The sequence below is a fragment of the Rhipicephalus microplus genome, unplaced genomic scaffold (assembly GCF_043290135.1).
Source record: "Rhipicephalus microplus isolate Deutch F79 unplaced genomic scaffold, USDA_Rmic scaffold_72, whole genome shotgun sequence".
Lineage (NCBI taxonomy): Eukaryota > Metazoa > Arthropoda > Arachnida > Ixodida > Ixodidae > Rhipicephalus > Rhipicephalus microplus.
The window spans coordinates 1,454,291-1,477,289 of record NW_027464645.1 but is presented as its reverse complement, the minus strand read 5'-3'; the positions used below and the strand labels follow the sequence as shown (position 1 = coordinate 1,477,289).

The window sequence follows — 22,999 nt, the reverse complement described above, 5'->3', positions numbered from 1 at the left end:
CCATCTTTATGTTACATAGAACGAATATAAAAAATAAAAAAACGAGAAAACACACTAATTATTTTTAATAAATAAAAAATATACTCTCATGCGGAATTAGGAGTCGAACCTAGCCCCTCCGCTCTAAAGGCGCGTAATGCTATACGCCGACACCTGCAGAGCATGATTGCATCTTAGCCAAGGTATATGTAAACTGGTATCGTATTCCATAGAAGCTCACGGATCCAGTTGTCGGTATATATATATATATATATATATATATATATATATATATATATATATATATATATATATATATATATATACGAGATCTAACAGACAGTAATGCAAAGGAATGTACAAATGTACAAGGGAAGTTATTAGAACCAATGGAATGTAAGTAAGAAGAAAGAAAAGTGGATGAAAAGATAACCAGCCGTGAGCAAGAATCGAACCTACGACCTTCGAATAAGGCGTTCCATGCTCTAACCACTGAGCTACCACAGCGGCCTTCCCTTTATCTACTTCTTTGGGTTTATATGTGAATTTAAAAGTAGGAGCGACAGTCAGCGCCATCTATAAGCCAAGCGACGAGTGTGAAAACACTCTTTTAAGCGTATGTTTGGCGTCACGTAGCACGTGAACTTATTATGAGCGGGCCGCTGATTAATAGTCCCTCGTATACAACCTAATGACACCAAGTCTTCCAGTACGAGACCCTCGTTTAATGAAATTAGGAAAAGAAGGTTATACCTAAGGGCTCGTTTTTCCGTGTTTTAACACAATATTAATGAGATCTAACAGACAGTAATGCAAAGGAATGTACAGGAGAAGTTACTAGAAACAAAGTTCTAATAACTTCCCCTGTACATTTCTTTGCATTACTGTCTGTTAAATCTCATTAATATTGTGTTAAAACATGGAAAAACGAGCCCTTAGGTATACACTTCTTTCCCATATATATATATATACATACATATATATATATATATATATATATATATATATATATATATATATATATATATATATATATATGGGTGTGTGTGTGTGTGTGTGTGTGACGTCACAACCGTAAGAGGTAGCGACGTCGCGCATTCGCCCTACTTGGCGCGAAATTGACATTTTTTTTTATTTCTGGCCTGCTACGTGCCTTTATTATTACGTGATTTTATTGCACCTTGAATTGCATGTGAGAGAGAAAGAAAGAAGAAACAAAAATAAAGATTGTGGAAGCGAGGTTGTTTTATTAGCCAAATGACGTACTTACAATATGCACAAGAAACTTCGCCGAGGCGATTCTGCGACAACTGTTCACGAGCGCAACAGCATAAAAGTTCGAAAGCTCACGTTGATAAATCGTTGAAAACCACTGCAGCGAGACAGCAGTTTTGAAAATATAGCTTTGGCAGCCGCAGAATACAGCATCTTGTAGGTGAGCCTGTCGCGTTCACAGTCACCAAAGGCGAGGGCACGTCGGCCGTGCGCCAGCGGAAGCAGGCGGCAGTCACAGGAGCGGCAATCTACACACACTGTGAGCTCTGAAATGTCACACCATAAACAGCACATAAAAAATAAGTAACTTTCCAATGGGAGGCAAAGTGGGAGGCGAAGCTCGTTCTCGAGGACCTGGAAGACCAGCAACAAGTCGTCGCCAGGGCCAAGAGGGCAGTAGAAGCCAGAGGGTTCCTGGTCTGAGGAGGCCTTCCACCTCAGGATGACACCGGGCGTTGCTCGGGGCACTGTGTCGAAAATGAACGTTTACTTCTCTCTCTCTTCCAAAGAAACGCACGAAACCACCACGGAAAAAAGAGCGATGCCTCGCTGACCTGACAACGCGCCGAGCCAAAAACACGTCTACCTAACACGCCTTCGAAACCATTGGGCCATGTTACAAGACTTCCTGTATGTGCCCACTGTTTCTGAAAACAAACAAAAAAAGCGCTCAACCACATACCAAAAACTTAAGTTTTATTAAATTGATCTAATAATTGCTGTAAAAAAGAAATTTAATACTATTAAAAAATACACGTTCAGTTATTTTTTTTCACTATTTGCCCCCGCCCCCCCTTAACCTAGTTGCGCTTCAATCGTCACGCTGCTGTTGATGTCTGTCGCAATAGGTTTCAGACCACCTTTCATTCCGACTTTAGCGACCTATTTAGATTGACCTTGTCTTAGCCACGTAACTGCACTGTACTGGTAATAATAATAATAATAATAATAATAATAATAATAATAATAATAATAATAATAATAATAATAATAATAATAATAATAATAATAATAATAATAATAATAATAATAATAATAATAATAATAATAATAATAATAATAATAATAATAATAATAATAATAATAATAATAATCGCACTTTCTGCGCCGTGTCATTGACATAATTGAGAGCCTGCCTGTCCCTCTATCACGTAATGCCGATCATCACTGTAAGTAAATGCATGAAAAGATAGAGATAGTCTCGCAGAACTTCCTTTGTCGGCGTCGTTGAATATCATCGAACGGCCGATAAATGTGCAAATAAATAAAAAATAAAGATAGCTCTCGTTTCAAGCGAGTATCAAACACAGGCCTTCTGCGTCGCAAGCATGCGTTCGAGGACAGAGTGTCATTCTGAAAAACTGTTTAGGAAGCAACACCATGAGAGTCATCTTACCCTTCCGCCTCCGTCAAAATGCGCCCACCGCGACCGGGGTTCGATCCCGCGACCTTAGGGTCAGCAGAGCACTTTACCTACGAAACCACCGTAGTAAGTTAAATCATATAAAAAGAAAGCCGGAAACAGTTGTTGCCTGGAAGGAGATGTCCCATTTGCCACTCGAGATAAACGTGCCTTCGCAACTGTTTGTGCGTCTTAGGTTACTATACGAGCGACGTGAATGGGCTGGCCGGGCTGCACCATGCTTTCGGCAACTGTTTTTAGTTGAGTTGCGGTAGACGTGTCATAGCTTTATCGTGCTGTAGCTCTACTCACGGCTCTAAAGAGAAAGAGATGCAAGGGAGAAAGTCTACATGGCCCATTCACAGCGTGTAAATGGCCGTATACACCGAAGCTCTGTATGCGTGATGATTCCCTTGTGGCATTTCTTGCAGTGAACCTTGGTGCCCTCAGTAGTACCCTGAACCCTTTCTTGCTGTGTTGGCCCGGCTTTGCGAACGTGCATTTCAGTCTCTTCCCTCGCACTCGGTCGCCGATTCGAGAACACGCAACGCGGCGTCTTCGGCGTGGTTACGTCTGTACGAGCTCTAGAAAGCTCGTCAGATATCGTGAATACGCCGCTATACATTTAAATAAACGAATGAAAAACATTATTAAGGAGCTCTCCGGCTCCTGCGCCGGAAGGAAGTGGTCCCCTCTTGAGCAGAGTTAATATGCGTCGCTCACCACCTGGCCCCTCGTAAATGGCCACAGCTGGTATTTCAGAGTGCCCAGCAAGATCTTCCATGACTATACCTAAGGGGTGTAACAGTGGGGGGAAGCACGTTTGGAGTAGGCTGAGGGAAGAGTGATGGTGGGTGCTTTGGAATCAATGTATATATACGTAGTTCTATTATGTATTCAAGTCTTCCTGGTTCTTGGCGCACGGGTCATCCTTGGCTGCGTTCTATGAAGTATTCGGCAGTGCAGGAATGTTTGTATCTGTCCGCTACTCCCTCGTCCACTTTGGATTTGAAGTGCCCGCGCCTACACACGATTGGTAAAAGCGAAATTACCTGCTCTGCTTGATAAGCCATTGTACTTGCTTGGAATTTTGGCGTACGCCGACTACGAAGGCACAGGCAGACGTCACGTGCACGTTGTAATGCGTCAGTGAAGTTTAAAAAAAAGGTTTTTTTTTCTTATGCACTCAGCTTCATGCCCCTCAGACAGCCCAAGACATCGCTACTAAATTTCGACTTTCCTCAAGTCGAAGTGGTTTCCTCAAGAGTGGTGCCATCATTTGACCTGTGGGGAAGGGAGAGCATCCATGGTTCCTAAATACAAGTTTCTCAGGTATCCAAAAATGTTCTTGTCATGACATGTTACGCAAAGGAACAATTATGGTTAATTGGCAACAAAAATGACGCTATTTTTTTATTGGGGCAAGTAGATGAACTTAGGCACTGTATTTTAAACATCTTTGATTTTATGGGATGGGAGTGAGAGAGGCAGGCTGGAGGGCAGCTGTCCCTCCGATGGCGGCGCGCCTTATTGGTAACTGCCAGCAACTATGAAAAGCGAAACTTACCTTTGCAAAATCTTTTCCATGACTTGCGACAATGGCTTCCAGGGAGTCTGGGGCATTTCATCTAACAAAACATTGCTTTCAGACTTTCAACTGTTTCTCTACTGTCAATTCGAAATACCTCAAACCAACATAGATTTGCACTCAGACCCAAGGTACTCAGTTTGATAACAATTTCTTCGAATCCCGGCTGCGGCGGCTGCATTTCCGATGGAGGCGGAAATGTTGTAGGCCCGTGTGCTCAGATTTGGGTGCACGTTAAAGAACCCCAGGTGGTCTAAATTTCCGGAGCCCTCCACTATGGCGTCTCTCATAATCATATAGTGGTTTTGGGTCGTTAAACCCCACATATCAATCAATCAATCATTGATAACAATTTCAGCAGGTACAGAAGAGCTGTTTGACTATAAAATAGAACTATCAAAGAGCTGTATCAAAGACAACCCTCAAAATTGAAGAGCATTCGGATACACCCCCTCCAAAAAGGCTGTTTTACAAACGACCTTAGTGGAAAACCAGACCTCATCACAGAGGAGATGATTCAAAGCGGCAAGGCTGAATTCAACCTGAAGTTTTATACTTGCCCAACGAACATTCGTATCGGACAACGTACAATTATTACTTTTGAATAGGTGGAGAAATGTATATTTCCACAAAAAGGAGTGCATAGGGCTAAGAAAATATCGTGCTTAGCTTGAGTGTTACGTTGTCAGAGTTGATCAATATTATTAAACACTGGGAATCACCGGAACCATCATTTCGACAAGCAGTCTTGCCCAAGTCCCCTCTTCTCCATGAAGATACGACCACTTGTCGAAACACCTGCAGCAACACCTAGTGGGGAATATTTATCGTGAAGACTTCATATTCTGAACATCTGCTTTTGCTTCCCATCTTGCGAATATGTCGTTGCACTTCAGAAACGTGTCGTTCCCGTGTTTGGCAAACGATTTTATGAATGACTCGCAAAGCAACGCTCTTTGAGCCATCAGGCTTGACTTAGCAGTCAAGGCAGCTCAGAAGCACGACTGGCTTAGTACGAGATAGCGCTAAATAAGAAAACGTAACACACAACGAGTGTTTTATTTTGATGAATTGCAGGAACCGCAAAATTCAATACAAATAATGTAAACAAACACAATAACAAGTCCCTTGACAAAAAATCTGCTCAGAAACTGGCATGAATAATGAGGTCACAGATACGACAGCTATATGAGAATTAACTTTGCTGGGCAAAGACGACATCTAGTAGTTCTATGAATTAGTATATAGTAGTATGTAATAGGCTGTCCATTCTATCAATCGAACGAGCCATATGTAGCAACAATACGTCTTAGCCGTAGGAAGGAAGAAAAGTGCTTAATGGTAGAGGCCTAAAAGTACTTCGTAGATGTGGAACAATGGAAGACATTGTACAACTGCAAATGTGCAAATCAGCATAGTAAAAGATTAGGCAATCAATATTTATGAACATCAGGATTTTGCGGTAATGAGGACTTTAAAGAACACTTTGCCCTTTACTAGAATGGCCCAAGTCAACGGCATTCCTTCTTCAAAGGCGGAGGCAGACCAGCCTGCACGAATGGGTATGTACTCCGGCTGTCAACAACCGGTCACATCGAGGACATTGCCGAGTGCATGAACAAGACCGTTTCTTTAGCCACTGATGCGACCGGTGGCCGTGCTTAATTTGGCTGGTCGTGTCTTCTGCGGTCTTATAATGTGTTGCCCGACTACATAGTAATAGATAAGTTTAAGAAAATGTATCACCGCATTTATTTCTCATTACACTAACCTAATAGTGAACCTGTATAGCTTCAAAAAACCAACTGGGCGGGGTCTGCGAATTTCGCAAGGATAGCTCCACCGGACACCTACAACACCCTAAATGCTAACCCAAAAAAAAAAGCCTCCTTCAAGATATTCAAAGCGCACTAAGAAGCGCGTACTTATGATCCCCTGCTTGACAATCAACATTCTAGAACACGCATGGGAAAGCTTCACTCAAAATTTACATAGGCACCCGCGGTGCTTAATTGTTCTCGGGCACGTGTATCCGTTTTCTACAAAAGCATACAGAAGAACACTACTCTAACAGCCTGAAGTAAAATGGTAAGCAATGCGTACCATACATGTGGAAACAGATTGTCATAATCCTGAAGGTTTTTTTTTTTTGTTTGCAGTAATGATTGCCTGCCCCCACATACCCCTCCTGTTGCATTGAGATTTTTTTGCCATGTTTATGATCTTGCATGTTTACTGGCACGGCGAAGCAAGACCAAAGCATGCAAAACTGTCTGCCGAGTTCAAAAGACAACACCAGCAGAAAGACTAACAGTTACTTTGGTGAAGCTCGTGGACCCTAACCAGGTGACTAAGAGTTAGCGACGGACCATGTACGAGGCTTCGGAAGCTCTAACCAGGATGCCCGAAGCAAACGGTCCAATAAAGCGAAATTCATCACCCGCACGCAACGATGCTTCATCTGAACCACTTCATTGGACAAACGAGAACATGCCGAGCGCGTCCGCACAATAACCTCAATATCAAACCAAAGTAGCACTAAGTTCATACAGTAGTGAATGGGCAAAATGGAAGAGGGTATCGCAACTGAAACGTGCAAACATGCACGCACAGAAGAGAGCCTTCCTGCAACACATGCTGACAGATGAATTTAGCCAAGTTGCCACACTTTCGATGCAGAATAACGCAAAAGAGCATCAATATGCCACTATATTGCACAATTCGAATGGTTTAGAAAAAAACATGTGGATGATTCGACCAATTGTATTGCAGTCGAACACGGTGGTGAAATACAAACATGCCGAAACGTTGCAAAAAACGTTGCGCCTTTGTAATTAAGTCAACCATATGGTTATAACGTGATGAACAGTCACTAAAAAGTAGATTCTCTGCATGACGGCCGAACAGCGTAACATTTAGAGGTGTAATATAATCTAAGCCTTGTAGATTATCCCTGGAACAGCACTGTACGATAACACTGACGTACACCCACGTGAGAATGTTTCGCAGCATTTCGTGGGCAGCTGGAGGATCCGGAATTTAGTGGCATGACTCGCGGGGGCAGGAAGAGATGCCGGTCGTTAACCAGTCTTCACTCGCCACCAGTGACAGCGCAGTGAGGAGCAGGTACATAGAATGGAGTCCCTTAACGAAAAAAGAAGGGCAGGCCATGGTGATGGCCATTGCTGCACAACGCATTCAGCAGAAACCCGAAGCTGGCTCGTTGTGGACGATGGAATGGCATGGCCACAGTCTCTCACAGAGCGTCCACCGGATGAGATAGGTCGAAAAGCTGCAAGAACACCAAGAATTCATGTTTAGGTGTTGTGCGGATACACAAGGCTACGTGATGCACATAAGCTACGTGATCTTGCATGCACAGCAACACCACGGGGAACGTAATATTCGAAACAAATCCAAATTTCTGCTTTACCTATAGGAATGGACGAACGAAGGGGATTTTTTTATACAACCGGTACAGCATCGGACGTGGTAATGGGAAGTTGTGGGTTTGAATCCCTCGTTCAGGAAAAGATTATTTCGCTTAAATTTAAGTCATAATTGCTATACCTGACAATTCAAGACTATGTCCCGTATGCTTTCCTTGGGCTCATTGTCCGATTGATTTGGTTCTGTCTTACAATAAAATGAGCCACTATGACAACAACCCAACTAGGGCAAGGTTTCCGCTACGGATGAACTAAAAAACACCTTAGGTTAGCATATTAGTCATGAGCAGTCTCGTGCAAAGCCACGTGACACCCTCTGGTGAAAAAGTTTCTCACTTGCCACCTCGCCTACAAGTGGCGCTGGCTAACACCTTTACAAATACCCGACTAAGTCAATGGGGACACTTCCGTCAAAGTTAGGCTGACAGAGCGTCAGACGTGTACTTCGAAGGTTGTGGGGTGAGATCCAGCAAATAGAATGGGTGCTTCTTCGTCCACTTTGACTCCGTTTTATTCCCATTAGTACACTACAGTTGAGCAAATAATGTCAGCTGTGTTTTCCTTGGCTTTTCTGTTCATTTGTTTGGTAAAGCACACAAGTTTACGGGGAACACTACATGGGACAAACATCAAATGTGTTTAGCCTACGAAAAGTGGTTATTTTCAGTCTTTGTAAGCCTTCGCAACTCGCACAATTATTTAACAGAATAAATTCAGACTCCGTGTCTCATTGGCATATGTCTGCCCCAGTATGCTAAACTGCGACAATATAGTCCAGTGGTTAAATTACTAGCTACATGCATTTCGTATGAGAAGTTGCACCCATGGTGCAACTAAGTCGAATGACAGCGGCGAGAACATGTACACGTAGAAATCAAATGTAAGGGCCAAAAGTGTGCATTTGCACTCTCCTTGATCATGCGTACATTTTAATGTAGTTACAGGTAGTGCAAGCAGCATAAGGTACTAAAATAGAAAGAGCCCGAGTAGAAATGAGTCGGTAAAGTGGGGAGACCGGGTCTGTTATTGAATTTATTTGACCCTATCAGCGCATAATAAAGTTCTTCAAATTTGTTACCTGGGCATATATTTTGTTGGCACTGGCATAGATCGCCACTGCTAACGCGATTACCACGCTCGAAGAGCTTCCGAAAGTCAGGTGCCATGAAGTGTAGCTGAATGAAATGTGTAGGGTCTCGAAATGACAGCCCGCTCACGGAGCGAACAGACTCGTCAGGCAAGGTCGGACAAAACGAAAAGATCGTGTACTTCAAATACTTTTACATCGAGCCGAATGGAATACACCACTAGTGATCAACACGCTAAACTCCACCTCATACGATGTAATACACTCAATTAACATAAGAACAAACAAAAGGTAACCGATGTTCGACTCGCCACGAGGGACATCTACGGGTGACGGCCTGCGGTCGCCGTATACTGGGGGACCCCGCCAGGAGACAACCATCCACACCAGCCGTCACGCGCCAAAAAGGGCTGCTCATGAGCGACGCGGCCTTTGTGTTACATTCTGTTTGTCATGTTGATTTAGCGTATTGAACCATTGTATGAAGTTGTGTTGAGAGTGTTGATCACTAGTGATGCATTTCATTTGGCTGACGATATCGTCGAAGTAAAGTAATTGAATGAATGCACACAATGTGTTTTGTTTTGTCTGACCACACCTGTTGTGCCCGTTCACTCCGAGATTGGGCTCTCATTTCGAGACCCTACACATGTTAAATGGCTGGAGCAGCGTTGAAACTTGTCTTTCAGGCTTCTCAAGGTTTCCATTAGGGATGCACCAGCCATGATGCGATTCCGGTGGTATTCTTCCTGTTGCCAAAAGTCAAGTCTGAAAGGTCACTTTCGATGGTTTCCCCAACCATTTTGCGGGCTGTCTGTGGTAAGTCACGGCTGCCGACATTAAGGGAGCCTTGGGGCAAGGGTACACTGCTGCCAATGAGATTGCCTTGCAACATCAAAATATTTTATAGGACCCCTGACACCGAATTTGGGAACTCGACGCTTGTGTTGTTTGATAGTCTTGCATGCAGGGCAACCTCTGGCCGATTACTAGTGGCGAGCGTAGCCTAGAAAACATTTTAATTGAGATTTAAAGTAAGGGTGCGTGCTGTACTGAGTATTAAGGTGTAATCGACATTTTCTGTGGTCTGACGTAGACCGGGGCTACTCCTGTGACGTTACAGGTTCAAAATGTGCGGGGCGCGCACAATACCCCGACTGGCAACTGGCGAGGACTATTGTTCGTCACCCCTCTCACTCTGTTGTCAGGCTGCTCTCAATGTGGTTTTGGTTGCTTACGCCAGAAATGAGGCACTGCGCCGTGCTCCCGACCGGGCTGCAGAAATTAGGCACCTTTCTCCTCTTCTAACCACTACCACCATTACGCCAGAAATGGTTTACGTTTTCCTGAGGCAGACACGTTCAAAGCACCCACATCATTTCACTCACCGCACACGTGTCCCCCTATTTGAAAACAGTCCCAGGCGTTGCTCCACTGTGGGGCACTAGTTTTTTACGGTATTTAGGCGGGCGTTTAGAACTGACGCAACATCGTTATGAATTAACGCCGCTGACATCAATTATACGATGCGTTAAATCATTTACGATATAACTTTAGCCTTACCAGATGCAAAGCTACACATTGCTGTAAAACATTCGCAAAACAAAACTTTCACTGTCAGGGGTCTCTTAGAAATTTTGACCAGGAATGTTTACCAGACTCACTTAGATAATCTTAAACATATACCGGGTAGTGCAAGCAGCGGACAGCGGGTACAAGTATGAAACATATGTAAGTCTTTTTGCCGACGTACGCACATGCTTTTGTAGTCCGCTATCAGTGTGACAGTGAACAACTGGGTGTGTTGGCATTGCATGATTTGAAAAAGGAGGTGCAAGAAAGATGACAAAATAAAAGGGAGACTACACACCCACGGAAAGGGTGGCACCGTGTGTGTGCCCCTCGTTTCGTCCGTAATCGTCTTTGCACGACTATTTCGAACTATTCTCGGTGCCCCTTTCACACCAGGACGATTGAACAACCTACTCATAGGTGCACGCAGGGTACCCCTTCAGGTGGATGGGCGGAAGGGGGGTGGGGTGGAGTTGTTGCAGTGCCGTCCTCTACCATTGAGTAAATGCATGATGGTAGAAGACTTTGCCCCCCTCCCTCTTAAGAGATTAGGAAGACTGCCACATTTTTGCCTCCCCCAGTGCGCATGCTTTCGAACCCACCCCTATACCACAATGCTGCGCGTGTCTTCAACATCATCTGCTAAGGTACGATTCCAAGAGATTATCACCACGAATGCTGCAGAATATTTCCCCACATGAAAGCTGACCAATGCTTGGCGATATGCAAACACGGACTACGAAAGCAATTCCCCCCCCCCCCCCAAAAAAAAAACTAGCCCAAGTCGCTGCAGACCACCAGGCAGAGAGACCCAATGCTCCAATGAAGGACGTTCGACCGAAGAGGTTCAGAAAGCAGAGGCTGGGCGATGTGTGCAAAGGACGGGCGAGATTATCAGCTGCATGCAGACGCAGAAGTTGACAAGCAAGAAGGAAAAATGGAGCTACTTGTGAAACGTGAGACAGGATGCAACTGTTTTACAAATACACACACAAACGTCTAGCTTCAACACTAAGTTTACACCACCACCATGTGGAGCAGCAAGAATAATTAAATATGCTCTCATACATTGCAAAGAAGGAAGCTTGATTGATTGATATGTGGGGTTTAACGTCCCAAAACCACCATATAATTATGAGAGACGTCGTAGTGGAGGGCTCCGGAAATTTCGACCACCCGGGGTTCTTTAACGTGCACCCAAATCTGAGCACACGGGCCTACAACATTTCCGCCTCCATCGGAAATGCAGCCGCCGCAGCAAAGGAGGAAGCTTGCAGTTGTATTGAGTAGACAGTGGACTGAGAATACGAGCGAAAGGCAAATGCAGCATTATAGTACGGTTCATTATAAAATTATAAGCTGTGTTAAAAGTTGCGCTTGGTAGTACAGTACATCAATAAATCTTTCGCCAAGAGGCTAAGCCAATCTCTATAATAGAAGTGGTCTGCCCATTCGACACCTTCGCTCGATTTAAAACAGGGTCCGCCGTACTCAAGCATGCGCAGAGTTCCCCCTATTGCGCAGAGGGGGGGGGGGGGGGATGTTCTTCGCAATGTTCTTTTCTCCTGTTTTTTTTTAATTAAAGACGGCAGTCTTTCTGGAGACCTTCGACGCAAAGTCTGTCTGTCTGTCTTTCTGTCTGTCTGTCTGTCTGTCTGTCTGTCTGTCTGTCTGTCTGTCTGTCATGTCGTCATGTGACAAACCTGGTCTCTTGTGATATTGTTGGCTCCGATGTACGTGTTGGAGTCGAAATTACGCCTATAGGAATGAAACTGAGGAAACTGGGTGGTACTTAGTCCTAAACTGTCACGTTTGAAAAGGGTGAGTACTGTACATATGCTTACAGGAGTAAGGGCCCATCTGCGAGCAAAGGTCCATAAGAACGCAGTGGTTGCCAGCAGGAAGTTCAAACGCCGCCTCTTGGGGAACTTCTTCCATGAAGCAGGGCCTGGATGATGTATACAAGAACCTGTGGTATAGTCACTTGCGTGTGCAAGGTGCAAAGATTCGCATGCTGGAAGGAAACGTCAGCCACCGTCATGCTGGTAGATCGATATTTAATGCTCCTGAATTTAAAATAACCTGAAATTTTTAGGCATACTATAACTGGCATGTGCAACTGCTCGGTAACTGCTTGATGCTATGATGGATGCGGCTGCTACAGGTAATATTGACTGGGCAAGTGCTCACAACAAAATCTTGCCAGTGTGGCATGAACCGAGGACTAGAAACGGTTGTTTGTGTACTCCTCAAACTTAAATTTTTGCATTTGAATTCTTGGGCACTACTCTCATAAACATATATAAAAGTGGAAAATTCAGTAAGAATTGTGGAAAGCCAGAATGCACACAGCTAACAGACTCAAGGATTTGGTTGATATGTGGGGTTTAACGTCCCAAAACCACTATATGATTAAACAGACTGAAGGAAGGAAGACATGCGCCGACTCAATTGTTTGTTAGTGCGTGTTCTTATAACCGAAGGTTTTTGCATTAAGAGCGATGCACATATGAAGTGAGCCACTGAAATAACGGGCAAATTCTCTTTACTGAATGTTATTTGATCGTTTTGCACTGCGGTTCGCTATACAGCATGGGTTACACGAATAATCAATGTATCACATAAGGCACGTCTACCACGAAGCGCTCGAGGAAGGCCACGATATTGTATTTCAATGGTTGTCGAGTCATTGCGGAATAGTCGGCAATGACCGCGCGGATGAAGCTGCTCGATCGGGTCATGACCAAGACTTGCGTACGCCTATACCGCTCTTGAGAACGGACGCTGAAAGGCGACTACAATCACTTCCTCGCCGTATTACTCTCCTACAATGGAATACGCCGGGTCTCTCCAACGAGCGTTTGTATTCGATCGAACCGAACTTGCAAGTCTGTTTGCCATCCTGGCTACCACGACACGCTGAAACTTTGCTGTGTCGCATGGAGTTGGGCGTGGCATTTAGGAATGCGTATTTTTGTCTCCATGGTATGGCGAGCAGTTTGAGATGCAACATTTGCGCCAGTGAGGAGACGCTTGAACACATTCTATACCACTGCCCAGCATACCAGTCTAAACGACGTATTATGCAAGCCAAGCTCAGTCAGCTGGATTCACAACCACTTATAGAATAGATCCTGGGATCTTGGTCGACGGTTTCGAATACGTGCAAAGCCACGAAAGCCCTCTTGTGCTTCTTAAGGACAACCGAACTTCACGAGCGCTTGTGAAAGAACAGCATGAGACCGTGCTGTGTAGTCTTGAGCTGACTATTCATCTGTTACTCCTCTTCTCTTCTGTCTGTTTTCTTTCTATTATTTCCTCTCTACCCCACCCCAAGTGTCGGGTAGCCAAATGAGTCAAGCTTGGTTAACCTCCCTGCCTTTCCTTTCTATTTCTCTCTTGTTGCATCCTGATGGTATTTATATGGGTTGTTTTGAAGCACTGAATTATTGTATAGGATGTGCGCTCTCAGCCTAGATATGTAAAGGCACCTTCTCTTTTCACCAAGAAACCGAGTTGAATCTGTGCTTGTTTGTCTTCTACCCTTGCAGCTCTATAGTACTGGAAACGTGGACTTACTTAGCTGCAGACTGCCGAGCAAAGGTTCTCCAGTCGGTAGAAAAAAAAAGACTATTTAGGGGTGGTTTACTCGATAGGTACGTCATCTTTGGTGGGTTAAGGGCTGGTTGAAATACATGAACCACTGGTATCTCCGTGACATGTACCAGAGCTGCGAGGTAAATTCAGCAAATCGTCAATTATGGCATCATGTGACGCACCTGCCTTACAGGTATACAGAACGTCAAGCAGGGTAGACTGCACATACCCTTTTGGGATACAGTATCCACATTTAGAGACTTCTTTACTGTGCACTCTCGCCAGGAAAACCACAAAGTTTGAGTAATCAAAACTTAAGCATTCTTGTAACTGAAGTTCTATGTCACATCTGGTTAGAACATTTTGCTTCATATGAATGCACTGATGAAGAATAGTGTTGAAGAAGACGTCTGAAGAGGGGCGTTTCGGCAAAAATGTAAAAAAATACTCCTGATCTTTTGGTAAAAGCTCACTGCGAAAATTTCCAAAACTATTCTACGTAACTTGAACGGGTCATTGAATTCAGCCTGGAAAGATATACCTAATGAATGTACAAATATATAACAATTCAATTACAATTGCTGCAACATACGTTAACTTTAGCACTTCCAGTAGCTTTAGGTTTCGTCTCCACAACCTTGGCATCAAGTTAAATTGCCCGCATTCGTATTCAGTCGATAATGCGCCTCGCAAAAAAATATAACGCAATAATGCGCTTCGTACATAAGTAGCCCGATCATAATAGGAGGATTCTTTACGTAGAGGAGCCTATAAGCCCTCAATAACACGTTAACTTATTATACAAACTTAAGTACCGCAGTAGAAAATGAAAATTTACTGTGAACATGCTCCACCATGGCCAGACTATCATGGGCTCACCTGCTAAATTGGTGCCGCTAAAGTAGCTTGGAGCATTGATGGCCGTTTTATTGGTCCTCCACTCATCACTGGCAGTGCGCCTCCTAGTTAGTGGTTCCCGGTTTTGCAGTTCATAGCCCAAGTGTCATTGCCCCTTGGCCAAGCTGCATCGACGGTTATAATCACCGAGTAGAAAGAAAATATAACCTAATTTTTCTTTGTTTTCGAAACTGCGGAAAGATGGCATATATGCTCTTCTTCTCAATATGATGAAGTGAGCTCCTAATGTGCACCTAAATTTGCAACTACAGGGGTGTCTACTTTGCTCCCAGCTAAATGCAGCCATGATGGTCTTCATTATAGTGTTCATCAGTGCAATACCGTAGCTGAAAACCTCGTGGGTGCAAGTTCTATGAAAAGCCAGCATATTTCAGTACAGCAAAATGTGAATCAAATGGAAGGTTGTATGAAGTTTATTTGTTCTACGTACCGAAGGAAGGAATCAGTAACACTGATGTTACGGAGATGCAACCTAGATCCTCTTGAATTACGTACAAATAAATATAGGCTGAAAGTATCGTTCCAAGTAATGCAAGATCAACGGAAGATAGATAAGCTCAAATATTTACATTCTCGAGGCAAAAGAAATCCCTGAACTAACTACGATTGCGTCATAAAACCGTACCGAACAAATACTGATACATTTCGATATTATTTTCCAGATGTCATAGAAATGTGGAAAAAACTGCCAAACGAAATTGTAAATTGGTCTTGAACTGTTATTTGAATGTTCAGTTGTTAACTAAGAGAATACTAGTTTTCATTGTGAGTTGTCAAGGTATTAGAAAACTTGATGAACATTGTACATTATGTATGACCTCTCTGTTATGACTTTCTATGAAGGTTGACAGCATTATGAAATAAAAAATAAAATAAAAACACGTTTCCCATGGTCTGAAAAGGTCCAAGGCGCGGTCACACATTTCGTGGTTTTCAGCAACAGACAGAAGTTGGATATATAGTGCCTGTACGTTTATTGAATTTAAATTTAAATAGATGTTTTTGGACAACATAAAACGGGGGTGGAATCCTTCAGAACTTGAATAAAGTTTTTCGGCCATACATCCATTCATAAGCCCTGAAGTTGCCGGCTATAAACCTGCACGACCGCCAGCAATCACCAATTTGCCATGGCGTTTGCGACGTCAGGTGCTGCACAAAGTAGAGCAGTCTTTCTAGCAAAGTTTCAGCAGCTGCAAATTGTTTCTTTTCAATGCCAAGCTGAAATCACGATCGCATGTGCAGCCGGCCACGGAACAAAACTGTTACCCGGAATCGATCAGAATGCAGACGCCCGCAAAGCAAGCAGACTGTTTCGTCACAGTTTTCACCAGCTAGTTTGTGAACGTACAAGCATTCACCCAAATGGCCTGGATTATGAGCCAATTTTTTGTGTACTACCCCTTTAACGAAGATTGCGGTGCCAACTGAAGAAAAATGAGAGAAGACTGCAAAGCACTGGTGTACTGTTCCGTCTTTGTTGCTGTCAGTTTGGGCCTCAAACGTTGAAGCCATGCAACAGCCTGCTCAACACGACATGCTGTTAAAACATGTCCCCATTGTGATGTATTCTCACCGTATTGCTCGAAAAACGAAGCTCACACGAGGCAGTGTTGAGAGGATGTCAACCAGGAGGCCCCGTCCAGCACCAGAATTGACATGCTACGAAGGTGGGCAGATGTATGCTCTCTCGGCACAAACGAAGACTGTAGTAGGTTGCACAGATTGATGACCTATAATGACATACGAGTTATTTGGCAGCTTTGAATATGCACAATTTTCTGTAGGGAACACTTGGGCAGGGAACAGATGATCGTGTGTCTAATGACGTTGAACTCTGACTAGACATTTCGAAAGAACTAAAACAGTGGGAAGTACTTTTTCGGGAATTTCCGGTGCCACCCCACGTCCACGTTTACGGTGCGAGAAAGGTGACAAGAGCTCAATATTGCACTGCCCAATGCACCACTCATGTAGAGCGAAGTGCCAACTTTTTAAAAATGTTTTGCTGTATCCCCATTTTTTGTGTTACACACGCCTGCACGTACAAGCACTCACGCATATTAATGAAAAAGGCGTATTTTGCGCAAAGCTATAGAGAGCAAACTACCATATTTCGCTTGGCATTTACCTGACTTGAAAGTGGCCCTAGATATGCAATCAGTTTTTTATCAGTAATTAGGCGGGCATGGCGACATTTAGCGCACAAGCAGCATCATTATCTTGCCAACAGCGGTCACCGCGAATCACTCTGCATTGGATTTGAAGATTGCCATGCACGTACCCACATGCTTCTGCTCTGAATGCTCGCGATAGCTTTTGCACTATGTACAAGTTTACAGCATGCACTTGCGAGATGTTGCTAAGCAGCTGATGAAGGCCAGAAGTTTTGCCTGAACAAGATCTTGACTTGTATGTCCAGATAGCACAAGAACTTTACCCAAGGTCGGTGAACACCTGCTACAGGACTTTAACGGGCTCACGCAGGAACAACATGGCAGTCACCTTGCGTTGAGCATACCAGTATGGCCACCAGAAACTGAAAGGCAATGAGGGGCAACTCTTAAGAGTGCTGTTTCTTGGGTGAGTTGGAAGCTCATAGCTTGATATAATAATTGCGTTGCAATTCAGACAAGGAAGGAAAAGGAGGAGACAGGATAGGGTGCCAGTTTAGCGAATAGTTTTTAATTGAAAAGGCGCCCTTCATATGTACACTACCGTCCTTTATTAAAGGGAACACGCGAACGCCTGGCCTGCGCTCTGCGGCGGCTGCCTACAGCACCATCAACCGACAGAAAAAGAAAACACGTTTGCTTTCAGTGTCATCTGTTGCCAAAAAAATAACGAGTTATGGCCGGTGGATTAGCGCGGCTAGATTGCACTCCATCTGTGCTCACGCCTGCAGTGCGTATACTCCAATGCCAACATCTCAAACGTGGTGCGCGACCACGGCGCAAGCTGCAGTAATCTCCCTATATCACTCGCCGGGCGAGTGGTGAGGGAACATAATCTAGCAGCGCTTGACTACCGGCCATGACTCGTTATCTTGCTAGGTCATAGATGACGCCAAAAGCAAACGTGCTTTCTTCACTTGTCGGTTGATGGTGCTGTAGGCAGCCGCCGCAGAGCGCAGGCCATGCGTTCTCGTGTTCCCTTTCGTAAAGAACGACAGTGTACATCCTTGGCCACGTGACACTTTCAGTGCATTGGCGAATTCAAGAACAGCATTTCTTTCTCCGATAACATTAACGATGGCGAGCCGACACGATTCTCCCCTTCGATGATTACGGTCTTTGCTTCGATGATTTCGCGAGTACACTTATCTTAATTCTGGCTGATTAGGATACATCTTGAATACATGGGTGAACAACGACAGTCGTTGCAATGTGTGGACATGTGCCCATCTATGCATTGAGCTACGTTTTGTTTGTGCTCGCGTAAACGATCATTGATACAACGGCACGTTTGGCCGATGTATTTCTTGCTTCCTGTCAGTAGCAAGATGTGTTTAAAAAAAGTGGTTAGTGATTTAGTATACCAGGTACTCTACTATGGGAAAGCATAAAAGCCGTCCCGTAGGCCTTTTGCGCTGCCCTAGAGGATAGTGCACCAAGTCTACGACGCATGCCACCAAAGGATGGTTGTGTTTTTCTGGCATTCTGTCTTTCAAGAGGTGGGGTAGGTATTCTTACACAGGTGGCTTAGCTTAACTGGTGCTGAAAAAAACACCTTTACGCCAACTTGCCCTGCTATTTTTTCAGCTGGAGTGAGACCTCGTGTATATACGGGATATTGCATATACGGGAGATCTCACATCGGCTGAAGAAACCAGGACAGGTTGGCGTATAGGTGGCCCTACGAGTTCAATGTAGCACTATTCGCGGGAATACGAAAGACATGCTTACTCGACCCAATACTGGCAGCACGTTCGCCAGACTTCGTCGGTGAAGGTGCGGACGTGTCGGAATACGTATGTACAGTCTCAATTTTCATGAAAGACAACACGGGAGCGCGTAGCCTGCGCGCTTCGGCGGCTGCTGGCAGCGTGTTCAAGCGGGAGCGGGAGAAACCACTCTCTTTTCGCGTCATCTCGTGGCGGAGAAAACAACCATTCGTTACTGATATGGAACCAGCGGTCACAATGCGACCCCTCCCACTTCAAGGTGATCACGAGAGAGCAGGTAGTCGGCTTTAGGGGTGAGGGGTTGCAAACTTTCCGTTCTATATCAGCAACGAATGGTTGTTTCGCTCGCCGTGGGATGACGCAAAACATAGACTAGGGTTTTTCCCACTCCCACTTGAACGCGCTGCCAGCAGCCGCCGGAGCGCGCACGCCACGCGATTCCGTGTTCCCTTTCATAAAAATTTACACTGTTTGCTTCTGTAACGAAAGCAAAACTTGCTAGATGAAAGCGCGTGTAAAAAAATGTACACTCACGAATAACCCTTGAGCGCGAAGTCCCGGCTGGTCTATGTGCACTCTCACAAAGTAGCAAAGTTGAAGCTGCAAAGAAAAAAAGGAAAGGAATTAATTAACACTGCAAAAAAGACCACTCAAATCGTTGCCAACTCTAACACGCGTGAATGCGTTATGAAAACGATAAACGACCTGCTCAATGACCGCAGCAGGTCCTCGACACGACGCGTTCTGCAGACCTCGGTGTCAGATGCCATCAAAGTTGAGATGTTGCCATTTTCTTGAAGTGCAGAGACAAGCCGGAAGTAAGCACGTTGCAACCTCCGAGAACCACATTACGCGCCAGCAAAATACTGGCACGAAATGATGGCCACAGGCTAGCCACGGGAATTTTCAGTCGGCTGCACCTCCCGTTGACACTGGCCTAACTAAGCCGCCTGCCCAAACCATGAGCTGAGCCTGCTCTGTGCCTCAAGGAGATTAACCCTGTGGTGGCATCGTCCAAGAAACCCGCTCGCTAAATTTCCACGCAACCTTAAACATTGGTTGAACTGTCAATATATAAGCGGGTGATGTTCGATGAAAAACGCCCCGACACTTCGTCGGCCTGTCACGATAGGGGGCTCACCAATTTGATGCTGAAGACGAAGGTTGCAGTCGTCCTCCAACGTCAGGGTTAGTGGTGCGCAGCTCTATAAGTCCAGGTAACGTCCACACACGCATAAAGAAAAAAAAAGAAAAGATGAAACGCGACTCGTACGTACCACGACTATCGCACGCCCCGTGCCTGAAACAAGCCATTCCGTATGGCGCCGAAGAACTGCCCTCTACATAATGCGCAGCGCGACCGGCAGCGAATTAAAAATAGAAGCGTGCAGCCCGCGTGTAATATTTTTTAACAGCGATTCTCCGATATTCGACCTTGCGCTGTAGCAGCCACAACTTGTGGCACCATTACGTCATGAAATCATTCTTTGCCGTCTTATCGGCGATATCAGCACGTGGCGTATGCTGTGGAGGAAAAAAATAAAAAAAAATTGCCAGCAGCTTCTCTCGGGGGAACACTGAGGAGGATGCGGACCATATAATTGGTTAACGGGGTGTTAAAGTGCGACTTACTTGGGTCGATGGCTAAATTGGTTAACGTGGTTGTGAAATGGGGTGTTAAATTGCGACTTACTTGGGTCGATGGCTAAATTGGTTAACGTGGTTGTAGGAGGGGGTGTTAAATGAGTGAACACGTACACACGTATGCGAAAGGGCGGCGCTGGTCGAAGGGACGTCGATCATTGTGCTTGTGGATTCGTTGGAATTCATTTTACCGTGACCTTGGACGTCGACGCGCCGTACAAACCAACCAACGAGCGGCAACTGAGCGAGCGAGCGCCGACCTTGAGTATATATACAGCACGACGGCGCATGCACTGTCAGCTGTTGAATCTTCTCGAAGCGCGACGCCACATGCGCGTCCACTGGAGAATCAGGAGAATTGTAGATGTCGAACGCGGTGTGTAGAAGAGGAAGGGTGCACAGATGGTGGAGGAGTGAAGCGCGCGCGGTGTGTAGAGGAGGAAGGGATGCACAGATGGTGGAAGAGTGGGCGACGGCGCATGCGCGCGCGTCAGCTGTCGAATGTTCGAGAAGCGGTGCGGACGGCGCGGACGGCGCACTACAAGGCGCGAGTATAAGATGCTCCGCATCTAAAACATATGTACATTGTCTTTTTGGAGCCCTCCGCTACGCCGTGTCTCATAATCAATGATTGATTGATTGATTGATATGTGGGGTTTAACGTCCCAAAACCACTATATGATTATGAGAGACGCCGTAGTGGAGGGCTCCGGAAATTTAGACCACCTGCGGTTCTTTAACGTGCACCCAAATCTGAGCACACGGGCCTACAACATTTCCGCCTCCATCGGAAATGCAGCCGCCGCAGCCGGGATCTGAACCCGCGCCCTGCGGGTCAGCAGCCGAGTACCTTAGCCACTAGACCACCACGGCGGGCGCGTGTCTCATAATCATATGGTGATTTCGGCACGTTAAACCCCACATATCAACATGTACACTGTCAATTTTTATGAAAGGGAACACGGCGACGCGTGGTCTGCGCGCTCCAGCGGCTGCTGGCAGCGCGTCAAGTGGGAGCGATTGCCACCACAGTCTCATTTCGCGCCATCTCACGGTGAGCAAAACAATCATTTGTTGCTGATGTAGAACGACAAGATTGCATCCCATCCCCATTGAAGGCTATTACCGGCTCTCGCATTATCGCCTTGAATGAGGAGGGGGTGGCAATCTTGCAGCTGGTTCCATATCAGCAGCGAATGCTTGTTTTGCTCGCCGCGAGATGACGCGAGAAGAGAATGTGGTTGCTGTCGCTCCCGCGTGAACGCGCTGCCAGCAGCCGCCGGAGCGCGGGCCATGCACTCCCGTGTTCCCTTTCATAAAAAATTGACGCGTACGTACAAGAAAAAAGTCGCAGGATATGACCTACACGGCACGTGAGCTTCGGGCTCAGAAAGGGTCTGATCGCCATCCATATCTGAAGTGATTCGATCGCTTCCATGAGGTCGGCTTCCCAAATACACCTTGCGCTCTCGAATTTTAACCCAATCACCGACATGACTTGCAATTATGTGACGAACATGAACAAATGAAGAAGCTACTTACATTTGTAGTCACGCCGCCTTTTTTTAGTTTGTTGCAATAAGAAACCATGTGTGCGTTTTGTTTCTTTTACTGGTACCTCAAGTCCACTACTTGAGTACATGGCTACAAAGCTCTGCTGATGTCCCGAAGGTCGCAGGTTCGATGCCGGCCTTGACGGTCGCATTTAGATGGAAGCGAAAAGCCACAAGACACGTGTACTTCGCCATACGAGTGCGCGTTAAATGAAATAGTCCAATATTCAGAGCCCTCGACTTCGGCGTGCCTCATAATCATATATATCGTGGTTTTGACTCGTAATGCTAAAGATATAATAAAATATTTTAAATTGTCCCCTAAGGTTTTCAGAAAAATATTACACGTGTGATAGACGTAAGAAGAAAGAAGTGCAGCTAGAGTTTCACAGTTAGCATAACTTGTAGTGGCTAAACTACCATATCTGATTCAAACTGGTTGCAATTTGGTTACGAGGCCACGGCCGCGAGTTACAAAGCGGCCCTGACATAACAATCTGGGGTTGCATTCTCCTGCTTAATTTCAAAATAGATATATAAGAAAAATTTATAATAAGTCCTAAATGGTGCCAGTGGACGCTAGATTTGCGGCTCTGTCGACTGCGGCGCCATTTATGATGAGATCAGATAAAACTAAAAAAATAACGGGGGTCCAGCAAGGAGGCAGATCTCGGGCTCTCACGCTGGGACCAGGAGGCCAAGCATGGTGGTCGCCTTGTGGGATTGGTGGACTGACCGGAGTTGGTCGAACAGGCGGGAACTTTGAGTTGTAGCCACGTGCTTATCTGGCCGAGACAGCATCGGGGTTAAATGCTCGTGCAGCTAACCTCACAATCCCAGAGCACGCAATCCCAGATCATGCATCTTTCAGAGAACAATATGCTACATTGAAGCGCCTTTCTCCTCCTGCCTGGACGCGTTTCACTAGCGTTAGTAACGACAGGGCTACCCAAAACGAGCGTTAGCTAATAAGATTCGTCGGTGATGCTTTGGTGGTTGTCGGCATTAAGAAAAAAAAGAGAGAAACATCT

At 45.2% G+C, this 22,999-nt stretch overlaps 1 protein-coding gene across 4 annotated transcripts; it reads right to left on the bottom strand.

Moving 5' to 3' along the window:
- Positions 1-5,274: 5,274 nt before the first annotated feature.
- LOC142790148 (uncharacterized) lies at positions 5,275-20,146 on the bottom strand. Of its 4 annotated transcripts, none has more exons than XR_012889382.1 (7): positions 19,913-20,146; positions 19,306-19,371; positions 17,308-17,406; positions 16,444-16,600; positions 14,829-14,971; positions 12,197-12,300; positions 5,275-7,536 (listed from the first exon to the last, which is right to left on the bottom strand). XR_012889382.1 is itself a non-coding variant. In XM_075885138.1 (6 exons), the coding sequence occupies exons 4-6, from the start codon at positions 16,526-16,528 to the stop codon at positions 7,325-7,327; spliced, it is 375 nt and encodes a 124-aa protein (XP_075741253.1). In that variant the 5' UTR covers positions 16,529-16,600; positions 17,308-17,406; positions 19,306-19,371; positions 19,913-20,146; the 3' UTR covers positions 5,275-7,324. The 4 variants fall into 4 exon arrangements, 1 of the variants encoding a protein (XP_075741253.1); XR_012889383.1 differs by having other exon boundaries at positions 16,470-16,600; XR_012889384.1 differs by lacking the exon at positions 14,829-14,971.
- Between the last annotated feature and the right edge of the window lie 2,853 nt (positions 20,147-22,999).

Coding starts and splice junctions, on each gene's coding strand:
- LOC142790148 (XM_075885138.1), bottom strand. CDS start 16,528: ATGTCAATTCTGGTGCTGGACGGGGCCTCCTGGTTGACATCCTCTCAA. Junction 12,301..16,469: donor TCCTCTCAACACTGCCTCGT/GTGAGCTTCGTT, acceptor TACATCATCCAG/GCCCTGCTTCATGGAAGAAG. Junction 7,537..12,196: donor GCAGATGGGCCCTTACTCCT/GTAAGCATATGT, acceptor GTGTTCTTGCAG/CTTTTCGACCTATCTCATCC.